Source organism: Lissotriton helveticus, chromosome 3_1, assembly GCF_964261635.1.
Source record: "Lissotriton helveticus chromosome 3_1, aLisHel1.1, whole genome shotgun sequence".
In the NCBI taxonomy this organism is placed as follows: domain Eukaryota; kingdom Metazoa; phylum Chordata; class Amphibia; order Caudata; family Salamandridae; genus Lissotriton; species Lissotriton helveticus.
In genome coordinates, this window is record NC_136061.1 from 411,279,764 (window position 1) to 411,294,242 (window position 14,479).

General features: G+C 45.4%; 1 protein-coding gene across 2 annotated transcripts in view; it reads right to left on the reverse strand.

Annotated features, from left to right (window-relative positions):
- The window catches only part of ALS2 (alsin Rho guanine nucleotide exchange factor ALS2), a 1,284,778-nt gene that overhangs the window by 698,440 nt on the left and 571,859 nt on the right, over positions 1–14,479 (reverse strand). For both annotated transcript variants that reach the window (XM_078680222.1, XM_078680224.1), the window contains one exon: positions 1,408–1,478. In XM_078680222.1, coding sequence (XP_078536348.1) covers positions 1,408–1,478 — 71 coding nt within the window. The remainder of the gene's footprint in view (positions 1–1,407; positions 1,479–14,479) is intronic.

The following is a 14,479-nucleotide window of genomic DNA, read 5'->3' on the forward strand; positions in this document are numbered from 1 at the left end:
TGGTACATTGGGTGCTGTTAGTACACATTCCATCTTGAATAAAGGCTTTTGATTAGCACTGGTCCAAAATAAGTGTGCAGGAGCCTTGAATCAAACACAGAAAAGTCATCCCAATAGCCTGCACAATTACAAGACACAAGGAACACAATAAACTATTGCAGAAGCAGAAGCAGCTCTCTAGGCTAACTTTAAAACAGAGGATTAACATTCGGGCCTTGAAAATTAGTAATTTAGCTGGTGAAGGCTTGCAAAGACGACTAAAGTAGTTGTAAGGCTGTCACCTTCGCAACATATCACTGGCAGGTAATATTTACACAAAAATGTGTTGACAGATTTTTTCAGAAGAACAAAATAGGAGAACAAGTATGATAACTGCGCTCTTGTTGTATTTCTGCCCACCTACCACTTTGTGCACACTTTGTCAATTTTATGACATTATTGAAATTTTTAAAAACACAAATACTTCAACAAATTAGGATAAACAACACCTTTGTAAGAAGCACTAATTAATACCCTTAATTTGTAGGGACATACAGAATTGTTATTGAGTTCAAAAGTGAATGCATATGTATGGAGCAGTGTCAGAAGGGCAGGTGTATTGTACAAACAAAATCCTCATCAAATTAGAATATATTACGTGCCTGCAACAGGAGTATTAAGATCAGTATCTTGAATGCATTTACATTCTTTGCTTTTTCCAGCTGTCTTTTGGCTGACTGGAGGAATACAAAGTTTGTGCATGTAAGCAATATTCATAGTACAAAATAATAAGCTATGTTCCTGTAATTGGTATTCAAGACTTGATGTCTATCTTAGATTCCCATAAAATGCATAACCCTACCACATAGTGGTTGGTTGAAAACTGTATATCACATGAATCTATTCTAAATTCATGCTATAAAAGTATGAGCCGCTTAAATGTAGCACAATCTTGAAATCCAATAAATTAGATAGATTTTGCATTAGTATTAACTTCGTCCAGAGTAACTGAATATTGTGCAATACTAGTGTATATTGTTTTTCTTAAAGTTGGAAACCATTTCAGATTTTTCTAAACTCTTTATTTAGTATCTTCTTAAATTCAGCTGCTAAATAACCATACTCAAAGTTAAGGTAATCAGCAGCGTATACATGATAGTTCAGGTATTGGGTACAACTTGAAAAAATCTAGTAGGGGGACCATCTACAATGCATTGCAAACATCTAAGTCTTGGATCCCTTTAGATATTACTCTGGGATAAGTCAAAAGACAAGAGTAGAGAGTTGTGGCAGAGAACTAGATATTTAGTGACAAAGCAACCTTTACTGTGAAAATCTGCTGTATTATGCGACGTTGAATGGCGAATTTACAAGTATAAAGTATCTTTTGATACCACATGTGAGATGTCAATCATGAAAAGTACTCACACCCCGCTGACTTCTTCAGAAAGAGGCTCTACCCAGAGCGTGGAGAGAGGGAAAATGTGATGGGTGGAGAACTGGAGAAAAAGAGATTGAGAAGAAACTGTTTAGTTGGCAGCAGAGGCTCAGCACAATTATCATATTGAAACGTTCATATGGCACACTTGCCAACATTTTAAGAAAACATCACAAGAGGTCTGTCAGTAAATGTTTACCAAATAATACAAGGCAAGAGCACAGCCTAAAGTCAGGAAATGTATGTATATGTGTCCTAGATTTAATTATATAACCAGGAAATTGCTTGTTGTACTTATGAAAATGGATGGGTCGAGAGAATTGGGTCGACAGGGACAATTGTGGCCTAACGACTAGAGCGTTCGACCTTGAATATGAGAACCGGGTTCGTGTCTCGGCAGGGACGCTCAACATTCTGTGATTTTGGACACATTACTTAATCTCCTTGTGTCTAACAACATGAATGTGTCCGTCTGTAAACAACTAGTGCTCATGCAACGCGCTGGAATACCTTCAGGTCGAGTTTGCACTATATATATAAATCTCCCCAAAAAAACCAAACAAAATTGGGAGTTGGATACTTGCTATGTATAGCTGTATTGATAAACGAGAATCAATATCTGAATCACCTATGCGTTAGAAATGCGAGCCCATTACGGAACATTTCATGTGAGGAATTGAGCTAACTTAGAATGTACCATCAGTGGTACATAATGGGGACAGAGAACATGCACACGGCTGGAGCTCATAAGGGACTCTGCTGTATATGCAAGGTCAGCAGCCGCAGGTCACTGTCTTGTCTCAAAAGCCAGGGAGGGAGTTTGCGTGAGAGGGAAGCGTCGGCACTTTCAGCACTAAAAGAGGCCCAGGGAAGACAGCCCCATTAGCACACACACACACACAGGCAGGGTGTCCCAAGGCTTACTTCTGGAAGCAAAATTGCGTGAGGACATAGAATAAGGTCAGTTAACTATGGTGGAGTGGCACATTGATTGTTAACCTTTTTGGTCTAATTCCCAGTTATTCAGCAGCACGAGGCTACAGGGATAAACCATGCTGTTTAGCGCCACTTCTACTTATTAGCATTAGCTGCTGTGCTGCAGCTCCTCCCTCCCAGCCTTCCATGTGAAAGTGAACTGGCCAGTTATAGGCACTTCTACACAGCTCATCTCCAGGAGAGGAGTTGGCCTAACGGCTAGGGCGCTCGACCTCGGGGATCTGGGTTCGAGTCTCGGTAACGACGCCAAAACCTCCTGTGATTCTGGGCAAATCACTTAATCTCCCCGTGCCTAAAATGAAAGTGTGTCCGTCCTCATGTAACGTAACTGGTGCTATGTAAAGCGCTCTGATACCTGATTCGGTTCGGGTCTAGTTCGCGCTATATAAAACTGCAAAAAAACAAAAAAAAATATAGCCAATCACCCCCTGCTCCGGCTTCTTGAAGCATCCTAATCCGCTTTTAGCTTGGTTAATATTTGTATTACTGGCTCCCTTGCATGCAGCTGCTTCACAGTTAAGTTGTGCATATAATGCACACACACATTCATAGGCATACCTGCCAACTTGAAGAACAATGTCACTGTGTGAGGAGGGCGCGGGGCCTCGTGCCAAGAGGTCCCTTTAAACCACACCCCGCTCTCAAGCCCCCTTCTACCCTTCCCCACCCAAAGAAAAGTTACGGAGACTTAGGTGTTTTCACACCCCTTAATAGACATCTGCAGTTCAAAGCCTTGGAAAACGAGCTAGAAAACTACTATTTACAGTGGTTATCAGCTTGTTTTCCCTGCCACCGTGTGATATAGGCTCCTCACCGGGAGACTGTTTGATGGGGTCAGATATCGTGTGTGACACAGTGGCACAGTGTGAGTTGGCAGGTATGCATAGGGCAGTTCATCTAATATTCCCCACTCAGGCTATGGTTGGGAGACACAAGAAGTGCAGTATAACAATGAAATGATGCAAAGACAACCTAACCATGGCATTTACTTTTTGGTCAGTACTGGTCCACTCCAGTTGTAAACAGTGATCTATGAGTGAAATACTAAAACAAGCAGTGTTCTCATGTGGTGAATACACAGGTATCTTTAGGTTGGTTCCCAAACGACTCATTTAAGAATAAAGGTCACAGATGTGCATGAAAAGAGAAGACAAGCAATACAGGTGTTACTTAAACAAGCAGCAAATTCCAAAATGTGTGGCAGCTCTAGTGCCCGACAGTGCGAGCGCGTTGCATTAAAAAAATGAGTATCTTGTTCTTGTCAATCACCAAAGAAGTTCAGCCACACATCACACAGAGACGATCTCGTAAACTAAGTGAAACGTTTTACAGCCACTCTGCATTACACAGGACACTAAACAGAAGAGTCATTATATTGTCCTTGTACATGTTGAAAATACCACTTCCAACTAATAGAAATAAATAAACCATGATGAACTGTCATCAACCACGGTAAAACAAAGTAAGTTACTAGTCACTTTATTGCATGCAATTTCCAGAATGGTTCATCTTTTGCAATGCACTGGAGGAAGAGGACTAGTATTAAGCACATTGGAAAAATGAGAAATTATTATTAGCGTTCACTGTCTGGGTACAATGATGCTAAGGTTTACACTATTTCTAACACTGTGGAAAATGAATGGAGTGACAATATATGCGATACATTTGACGTATTTGGAAATGGGTGCTGTCTTATTATCAATACCCTCTTGATTTTTACAATGTCGTTCGAGAGGAGCCTAAGTGTCAATCTAAAAAATAGTTTTGGGAGAATATTTGCATTAAGTATTTATATTATCAGAAGGCAATACTAAATCTACATTAGGTTTCTTCCAACTTCAACACAATGTGAATATTGATATCAATTAAACTGGGTTGTTAGAGAGAAGGTAATGTCGGTGCCACTGGAGTTATGCCATTCTGCAGCTGTGGCGTTCTCCCCCCAATCATGGATTTATTGTACTTTTCCCATATCCCTCCATCAGCTGCATAATTTGTACAGTTCAACATATAAATTGGTAGCTTAAATGGATCAAAAATTATTTCAAGTGTAGCATATGGTGTCACACAATGGCAGACCATATGCAAAGGTTATTAGCTCACCTTTCTGGTAATGATTGCTGGATTCAAGAACTAAAATGGTGCTACAAGAAGAAACCTTGGCCCAGACAGTATGTAGGTGTGTTATTTAGAAAAAACAGCAAAGTAACACTGCTGCAGGAGGTGCTACATAATGTGCAATGTTTTGCATGTTATTGCAGTACAGTTCAGTCTCCTTGTAGTATAATGTGGTCCTCTAGTGCCACATACTTTTTAGTGGCCCTTGGTGAAGTTAGCAAATTGTTTATTGATCATATATTCTATTGCAATCGTGCTTTGGAATTTCATATTCATTGATTTAGATGTGAGTTATTAGCTGGGTAAAATGTATGTGATCATGTGTGTGATCAGACAACTAAATATGTTACCCCCTGAGAGCGGCATATGACTGAAGGAAACGTCTGAGGATTTTCTTTTATTGCACAGGCAACCTACTCCCTACGGTTGTATGTCGGAACCATGAATTCCCTAACCACGCCTGCTATAACAATGCGGTCTTAACAACTGCGTAGTAACCACGCATACCTTTACCATGCATGTCTTTAGAACAAATTTAGTTGTAATGGCATAATTGGTATAATCATATGCGTGTTTAAGATAATGCCCTAACAACCACCCTGAGTCCTAAAACCCTGTCACCTGCCCCGAGTTCTACCTGACCCCAACACCAAAAATATCCCAACACCCTCCCCTAACTCCTAAAAGCGAACCTAGCCCTTAAAACAAATCCCATCTCCCCTGTGCCCTGAGCCCTAAAACCCCACCCTGAACCCTAAACCCCCCCCTGCCCTGAGCCTTAAATCCTTGACCACATATTTTAAAAACATCCCAGCCCCTGCCCTCAATCCTAAACTACCACCGACCCACCAGCCCAGAAAACGACCTCCAACCCACCCCATACAAGAAAACTACCCGACTCATCCAGTCCCCCACACTATAAACAAAGGCCAAAAATATACCCCTCATCCACCCCCAACCCAGGAAACTACCCCTCTGTCCTAAACCCTAAAACCGTGACTCCATATTTAAAAAACATGCCAGCCTCCCGCCCTGAGCCCTTAACTACCCCCGACCTGCCCCGCACTGAAAACTGCCCCAATTCACCCCAGCCCACAAAACTACCCGACACCCAGCCCTCAATCCCCAAAAAAGAGCCCTGAAAACTACCCCCGCCACCCTTGAGCCCACAAAACGACACCCGGCCCACCCCAAGCCCACAAAACTACCCCAACCCAACCCCAAAAACTACACACAACCCCCTCAGCCCCCCACCCTAAAAACAAAGCCCAGAAAACTACCCCTGCCCCACCCCAGCCCGAAAACTACCCCAACCCACCACCCCTGCCCACAAAACTACCCAGGACCCACCCCTGCCCACAAAACTACCCACGACCCCCCCAGCATCCACCCTAGAAACAAAGGTACTCATCAGCTCGCTTCCAACCCTCCGTCCAGCTCACTTCCAACCTGCAGACTAGTGCGCTAACTACCACGGACGTCTGTGGTAAAGGCATATACGTGGTTTAGACGTCTGTGGTTACACCTACGGTGTTCAGCCACACGTAGTACAGCCTTCGTGGTTTAGGCTATATCCCACTCTCTATTTATTGCATTAAGTATGAACTTGTATTGAGAGGCATATGTCTATTTAATACCAAGACATGTGGTGCTAACAAGGCTGGTCTTTATTGATTTTTTTCAAACTGTAGCCCTCCTATGTTGAGTCCCCAGTGTTAACAAACAGCTGCAGTGCCTTCACATTCGTGAGCGACCCTAACCAAGAGATCTATTACTTCTAATGATAAAATATAATTTCATAATATGCAGCAATGACTACAATAGAACAAGCAAATCATTGCTGATGTCCTTTGCAACAGCGATTCATGAATATTGATTTTACTTCGCCTGTCAGCTGTATTTAATATTTTTAAACTCAACACTCTATTCAACACGTTGAAGAGACACATCGAATGTTGACTCTTTTCAGTTCGTCCTTGCTAACCGCTTCAAATTTATTTATTTACAGTTTTGTATAGCGCGTGGTTACCCTTGAGCATCCCAGCGCTTCACCAAACAGAGTAGCAGATTAAGAGAGAGAAAAGGACAACAATTTAACAAAAGAGACAGGTTTTCAGTTGTTTACGAAAACGCAAAATGCATGGCTCCGAGCGTAAACCTAAGGGGAGTGAGTTCCAAAGGGTTGCAACCCTTACGGAGAATCTCCTCCCTCCTGAGCGAGCCTTTTTGACCCTGGGGATCGTGAGCAAGTGTTGTTGGTCTGAGCGTAGTGATCTACTTGCCTTATATGGGACCACCAGTTTTTGAAGGGCAGGGGGGCCTTTGCCTTGCAAGATTTTATGTGCAAGACAGAGAGACTTAAATTTCACCCTTTCTCGCACTGGAAGCCAATGCAGCGCCCTCAATGCGGGTTTGGCCGAACATGACATAGGGATGTTATGGAGCATTCGTGCCGCCGCATTCTGCACTTGCTGCAGTTTGTTCAGGGTGATCTCAGGGGCACCCAGATAGATTGCATTTCTGAAATCTAATCTAGATATAATCAGGCCCTGGATCAAGAGCTTCCGAGATAGAAATGGAAGCAGAGGCAGCACTTTGCGCACCGATCGGAGAAGGCCGAAACAAACACCGGCCAATTTAATGGCCTGGGTCCTGAAGGAAAGATCTTGCTCCAACCAAATACCCAGGCTCTTGATCTCAGCCTTGGGTTTGGGAGGGGATCCCAGGCAGCTGAGCCAGGCAGACCGGGGGAGTGAGGGACTTTTCATCCCCATCAGCATTATCTCGGTTTTTGAGCCGTTAAGCTTTAGTGCTGATTCCCCCATCCAAGTGTGGACTTAGGCAGGAATGTAGCACCTGGGGATTATCCGTGGCCTGGGAGAGGGCAACCACCAGCTGGGTGTCATCGGCATAGCTCACGATTTTGATGTCAAATGGAGCCACCACATCCTCCAAGGGGGCCATGTACACATTGAATAATGTGGGGCTCAGGGAGGAGCCCTGGGGCACTCCACAATGGAGGTGGATGGATGCCGATCGTGCGCCCCCTTCCCAGACCTGGAAGGTCAGTTCGCTAAGAAATGACCTGAGCCATTTCAGCGCTGCCCCCCTCACTCCAGCCTCTGACAGTCGCTGAAGTAACACTCGATGGTTAACAGTGTCGAACGCTGCACTAAGGTCCAGGAGGATCACTGCCACTGATCCTCCTGAATCCAAAATGCAACGTGCCTCTTCTGCGACAGCCAGCAAGGCAGTGTCAGTGCCTTGACCCGGGCGGAAGCCTGTTTGGGAACTTCTCAGCACACCGTTGGACTCAAGGAAGTTGGATAGCTGGGAATTAACCAACTTTTCCGTGATCTTGCTGAGTCCCGGAAGTAGCGAGATGGGCCTGTAGTTCGCCATGTCAAGGGGGTCTAGGCTGGGTTTTTTTAGGAGGGCTTTTACTATTGCACCCTTCCAATTGGGTGGGACCACACCTGCACCTAGCGAGGCATTGAGCACCTCCGTGATATGCTCCACAATGGAAAGGGCAACCAGTTTGAGAATCCTCATGGGGACCACGTCCCGGGGAGAACCACTCTTAACGGACGTTAAGACTTTAAGAGCTTCGTCCTCCGTGACTGGTCCAAAAGACTCGAGGGTCCTCAGAGGTCTTCCCTCATCCGCGAAGGGCTCGGCTCCTATGTCAATTTGGGGCAGGGAACTCAAATTTTTTTCAATTTTAGTATGGAAGTACTCTGCTAGATCATTGCATTTTGCTTCCAGGTTATCCGTGGAGGCAGGTGGCGTAGGAACCCTCAGGAGCTGCTTGACCACTAGAAATGTTTCTCTGGAGGAGTTGGAGGCATTGCTGATTCTCTCCTCCAAGAATTGGGTTTTGGCGCACCGAATAGTGAGCTTGTAATTCCTTATCGCCACTCGGTATTCAATCTTACAGGCTACTTCCCAGTTCTTCCTCCAGGCACATTCCAATTTTTTACAGGCCCTCCGCATAGCCCTCAGCTCTGGCGTGTACCACGGAGCGGAGCACGATCTTTTCTCCCTCCTTCCTGACGATCTTAAAGGAAGAACGGCATTGAGTGTGTTAGACATCCATCTGCAGAAATCTGCTTCCGCCAGTACTGGGTCCTTCGCTAATGAAGGGCGTGAGGCCTCCAGACTGCGTGACAGGTTTTCCACAGACAGCCTGGCCCAAGGTCTTTCAGGCGCACAAACACTGATGGAGGGGGGTACTCTCCGGCACGATTTGCCAGGCAAAGGGGACCATAAAATGGTTCGTCCATGGAAGAGGGATCGGGGAGGCTGCTTTCATGGTGGTAATGTTTGTAAAAATAGGATCCAATAAGTGACCCTTATTATGGGTAGCCTCCAGGTTTATAAGGTTAACCTCACAGGTTTTTAAATCACACTGAAGAGCTGTCGCCGACCGGTCTTCCTGGTCGTCGAAATGAAGATTAAAGTCTCTTAAATTGATCTACATAGACAGCTCAGTGTCAAACCTTGTAGCTCTACCACAGGCAGTACCTCAAGGCTTTGTCCTAGCACCAACACTCTTCAATCTTTATCTTGAAAAACTGACATCATAAAAGAATTGAATATCTTATCACCAATATGCTGACAGCACCAATCTTTATTTGAAAGTTTCATCTCCAAATATCTCCATATTGACCAAAAATCAAGACAGCATACTCTCTTGTATGACAATGCATCACCTTAAGTTTATTCCTCAAAAATCGTACCTATTTCGCCCCCCCCTAACCCCCCAATTTAAAAAAAATAGCTGGTCTCTAAGATCTTAGATTGCTCTACATCTATTATTCACAGTACCAGATATCTCGTCTTCATTTTGAATAACAAACTCAATCTTCACAAATCTATCAATACCTTACAAAGAAATGTGAATCATCAGCTTAGACTCATAGGGATCAATTATTTTCAGATGGAACAAAACTTTAAAGAAATTATTTAAGTTTTGGTTTGATCCAGATTAGACTATGTAAACACAATACTATCCTGATATCTTAAAATGAATTTTTCACCTCTTAAAGCTTCCTTGCAAGCTGTGGCCTGCCTGATCTCGAGATCTAATTCTTTTATTCACATCACAAATCTTGCACTAGTTGAGTTTATGTCTGACTGATGGTAGATCCACCTTCAAACGTGCCTGCCTAGTTGATAAACACATCCACTTGGATCACTCTTGTTACATGGCAAAGAAACTGATGATACCTAGTGGCTCTTGCCAACTCCACAGAGTGTGTATTACTTAAAACCTCTGCTTTCAATAACTAATATGCCTTTAATCAATCTTTCTCTGGCTGTGCATCGGAAGAATAGAACTTCTTTCTTCCTGAAATCTGCACTATCCTCCTTACCTTCTTTCAAAAGAGAATGCAAACAATGTCTTCGAATTCAGGTCTTCTTACCGTTCTCCTCCTATTTAAAAGCCTTCTCGATAAGCTTCTGCAGACTTCTGCAGACTATTCTTGACTTACTCACTATATAGATCCATCATGAGTAGACAAAACAATAACAAAAGCAAATACCTTTCTTGTCTTAAAGACAAGTTTGTAGTATCTGCATTTCAAGAGTTTTAGTCTTGTTTGTAGATCCTGTTTCTGATATGGTGCTCTATGAATTGACAGTACTTAAAGGTAACTGACCATTGCACCTACCTGCTGAAATCTGCATGTTTTGTACTTTAACACTGCTTAGTGTTCTTCTGTTATGTATTGCTATCTACATTACTTATGTATTGCTTATGTTTACTCACTTTGCCCCCATTTATATACCTGCACAGTGCTCTAGGTAAAGCGCTCAAGTTTTTCTGTTGTGTAAAGCCCACTTCCAATTATAAGAGTTACTAACTCCCTAAAAATGTACTAGAAGTTCTATAATCTAATGACAAAGCTCAAATTTGCGTTATACTTTGGGAACATTTTCATTATTAATTCCCATCTATGGCATCCCTGGAAAAGTTACTTACCTTTGGTAACGCCTTATCTGGTAGAGACATGATCTAGCCGCAGAGTCCTTATCTTTGAACTTCCAGACGTCAGGCTAGATCCGGAACATTTTTGTAAGCAGTACCCCTGTGCACCGGTTGATGGCGAAGGTCGACTCCATGTGACGTTGTCGGCATCATGTTCGTCGTGACATCCGCCTCGTCAATATAAACGCCACTACTTTTCAATGACTTTCCATGCCAGAAGCGCAGACGTCAGTACTTTTCATGACTTTCCATGCCAGAAGCGCAGAGCCATGAAGTGACCGACCATGGAGTGTTAAAAAAGACAGCTGAACAGGAACAGCCCTGACGCTAAAAGCAATTCCGCAGTGCTGGGAGGATGGGTGGGTCAGTAAGGAATCTGAGGCTAGATAATGTCTCTACCAGATGAGGCGTTCCGGAAGGTAAGTAACTTGCCCATCTGATAGAGACATTTAGCTGCTGATTCCTTACCTTACTCAAACAATACCTTCCCTGGATGTGGAACAGCGGTAAAGCTTTAGACCAGAAAGTCCTGCAGAACAGAGCAGCTAAATAGGCCCTCCCTGTGAACCTGAGAATCCAGGCAATAGTGTCTGGCGAACGTGTGCAGAAATGCCCACGTGGCCGTTAGGCAGAAATCAGCAATTGAAACACCAGGCTTGAGGGCTGTGGAGGCTGCCTGGTGGAATGGGCCCCAAGGCCTTCAGGAGGCTGCTCCTTTGCCAAGGCATGACATTTTTTAATACAGAGGATAACCAAACATGAGATGGTCCTCTTTTCAACAGCACACTCCTTCTTTTCTCCCACGTACCCTATAAAAAGTTGGTCATCCACACGGAACTCTTTGGTGAATCAACGTAGAACGAAAAAGCTCAGTTTGGGTCCAAACAGTGGAGACACTACTCTGCTTTAGAAGGGTGCAGAGGTGCATAGAAAATGGGCAGAGTAACTGACTGCCCCATATGGGAAGGTGTTACAACATTGGCCAGAAAGGATGCCCTAGTTCAGAGTACCACTTTGTCCGGATTGACGGTCAGGTAAGGAGAATGTCACGACAGTGCCTGCAGTTTGCTCACCCTCCTATCAGAGGTGATTGGCACCAAAAAGGCTGTTTTGATAGTGAGCAACCGTAGACGGCAGTTGTGCAGCGGCTCAAACGGTGCGCACATCATGAAAGTAAGGACCAATTAAGGTTTGGCATAAGAAAAGGAGAAGGGGTAAACAAGTGGGTTTACCCCTTCAAAAATCTCTGCTCCAGAGGGGATTTAAAAAGTGAAGGCTGATCTGGCAGCCGAAGAAAAGCTGAGAGGGCTCAAAGGTAGCCCTTCAGAGTGCCCAGAGCAGAGCCCTGCTTGGTCAAGAAAAGGATAAACAGGAGAATATCTGACCGAGAGGCAGATAAGGAGCCAATATCTGCACAATATTTGCAAAATGTGTTCCATCTGCAGGTTATACTGATTTCGTGGAGGGACGACTGGCTGCTTTGATAACGCAGACTTCGAGAGGAAGGTCAAAAGTTGTCAACACTCAATCTCCACACAAGGAGGCGGAGAGGGGACAGGTTCGTTTGGCGGACCCTCCCCTGCTGCTGAGACAGAAGATCCTCCTGGAAGGGCAGCCTGATCGGTGGATCGATGCTCATAGCCAGAAGCTCTGGATAAGAAACTCTCCTTTACCATTCTGGAGCCACAAGAACTACTTGTGCCAGGTCGCTCTGGATCTTCTTGAGCATTCAGGGCAGGAGTGGTATGGGCGGAAAGGCGTACAGGAGGCTTGAGCTCCACTCACGAAGAAAAGCGGTACAGAACGAGAGACGCCTTGGAAACTCCAAAGCGCAAAACTGCTGACATTGCACGATTATCTTCAGAGGCCACAGCTGAAAGAGAACTTGTACCACCTCCAGATGGAGACGCCAGTCGTGATCCTCAGCACCGGTCGACTAAGTTTATCCGCTCGGGTGTTCAGAGAACCAGCCAGATGTTGAACCACAAGAGAAATGCCCTGTTGTTCCAGCCAAGTCCAGAGACGCAGGGCCTCTTGACAGAGAATCCTCTACCCCACACAACCCTGTTTGTTGCAGTACCACATGACGGTAGAGTTGCCTGTGAACACCTGAACCAGCCTTCCCTTGATGGATGCAAAAAAGGCTATCAGTGCCAATCGGAACCCCCGGAGCTCCAATAGTGTATATGGAGCCTGACTTCCTTCAGATACCAGAGTCCTCTGATCGCCACATCCCCCAGATGCCCTCCCCATCCCAGGAGAGACATTTCCATCACTACTGTGAGATCATTGTGGGGAAGGGAGAGGCATCTGCCTCTGGCCCAATCGCTGTTTGTCAGCCACCACTGCAGGTCTTTTACAGTGCCCTCCGATATATGAACCAGGTTGGTGAGATTTCCCCAATGCTGTGCCCATTGGAACTTCAGGTCCCACTGCAGAGCGCGCATGTGCTATCTGGCATGGTCCACCAGGAGGATGCAGCAGGCCATGAGGCCCAACAGACTCAGAGTCCTACTCACCAAAATCTAGGATAGAGGCTGATACATAGGTATCACAGCCTGAATATCCTGGACTCGCAAATCAGAAAGATAGGCACAAAACTGCTCCGTGTCTAGAACCGCTACGATGAAAGTGAGCATCTGAGAGAGAATCAGGTGTGACTTCGGCACGTTGAAAGAGAACCCCAGCGATAGCAGGAGGTTCGTTGTAGACTGGAGGTGGAAGACGACTGCTTGGGATGAGTCCACCTTTAATAACCAGTCGTAGAGAGAGGGGAAAACTTGAACACCTGATCTCTGCAGATTGGCTGCGACTACTGCCAACACCTTGGTGAACACCTGAGGGGCACTCCACGTAATAGGGCAAGATGATCCTCCGTCAGCTGATTGTAAACAGAGGGATGGATGGAGGTTTAGTCATGAAGGGGAGGGAGTAGCCCTTTCGTACTATTTGCAACACCCACCTGTCCGAGGTGATGTTCAGCCAGTGGTGGAGATGATAGCGTATTATGCCACCAACTGGGCGGGAATGAACCTGGGGATCGAGACTAGGAGGGTTTTGCAGTGGAGGAGGGGAATGTGACTTGGCTTGACTTCTGGCCTCCCGACCCTCTGCTGGGCCGGGTAAACCACAGCTACGCAGAGGTTGCTGTACCTGCGGGCCCTCTGTCTGGAATATGGTTGGCGCGGTTGGTAGCCCATTCCGTAGCCATGAAAGGAGCGAATAGCAGACACAGGCAGGGATATTGTGGCCCCTAGTCCTTAAAATGCTCAAGTCCTGCATCTGCTTTGTCTCCGGAGAAACGGGAGCCATCAAAGGTATTATCTTGTAATTTTGCGTCCTGACTGCAGGACCACCGATTTCATCAGCGTGTGCACAGGATCTGTTCTTAGTCTGAACATCCCTGATCAAACCAGACGTCCTGAGCCAGGCGTGGCGACGTACGACCACCATCGTGGAAATCGCTCTGCCCAGCGAGTCTGTCATGGCCAAGTCACATCGAATGACTAACTTCGCTGCAACTCTCCCAGCTGAAATAGCTTGGGAGAGCTAAATCCGGTCCTCCTCCGAGACTCGGGCAGCACTTGCGCACCCGTGTCCCATATCGAATGGGAATAACGGCAAAAAATGCATGCAGTGTTCACAGACTGCAATGCTAGACTGGTGGAAGAAAACATTTTTTTTTCAAAGCTTTCTAGTCTCTTGGATTCCCTATCCAGGGGTGAGAAAGGGAACAAGCCACGGGAAGTGGTAGCCTGAACCCCCAAGCTTTCTCGGTGGGGTGGGCAGTGAGAAAAGGTGAGTCGCCCGGTGCAGGGCAATGGCAGCGGGCAATTGTTCTGTTCACAGGAGCCCCTGTGCTGGGCTTGGAACAGGTGCTCAGAAGAACATCCATCAAGGCCTCACTGAGAGAGTGCAAGGGTTCTGAAGAGTAGATCCAATCCTCCTCATCCATT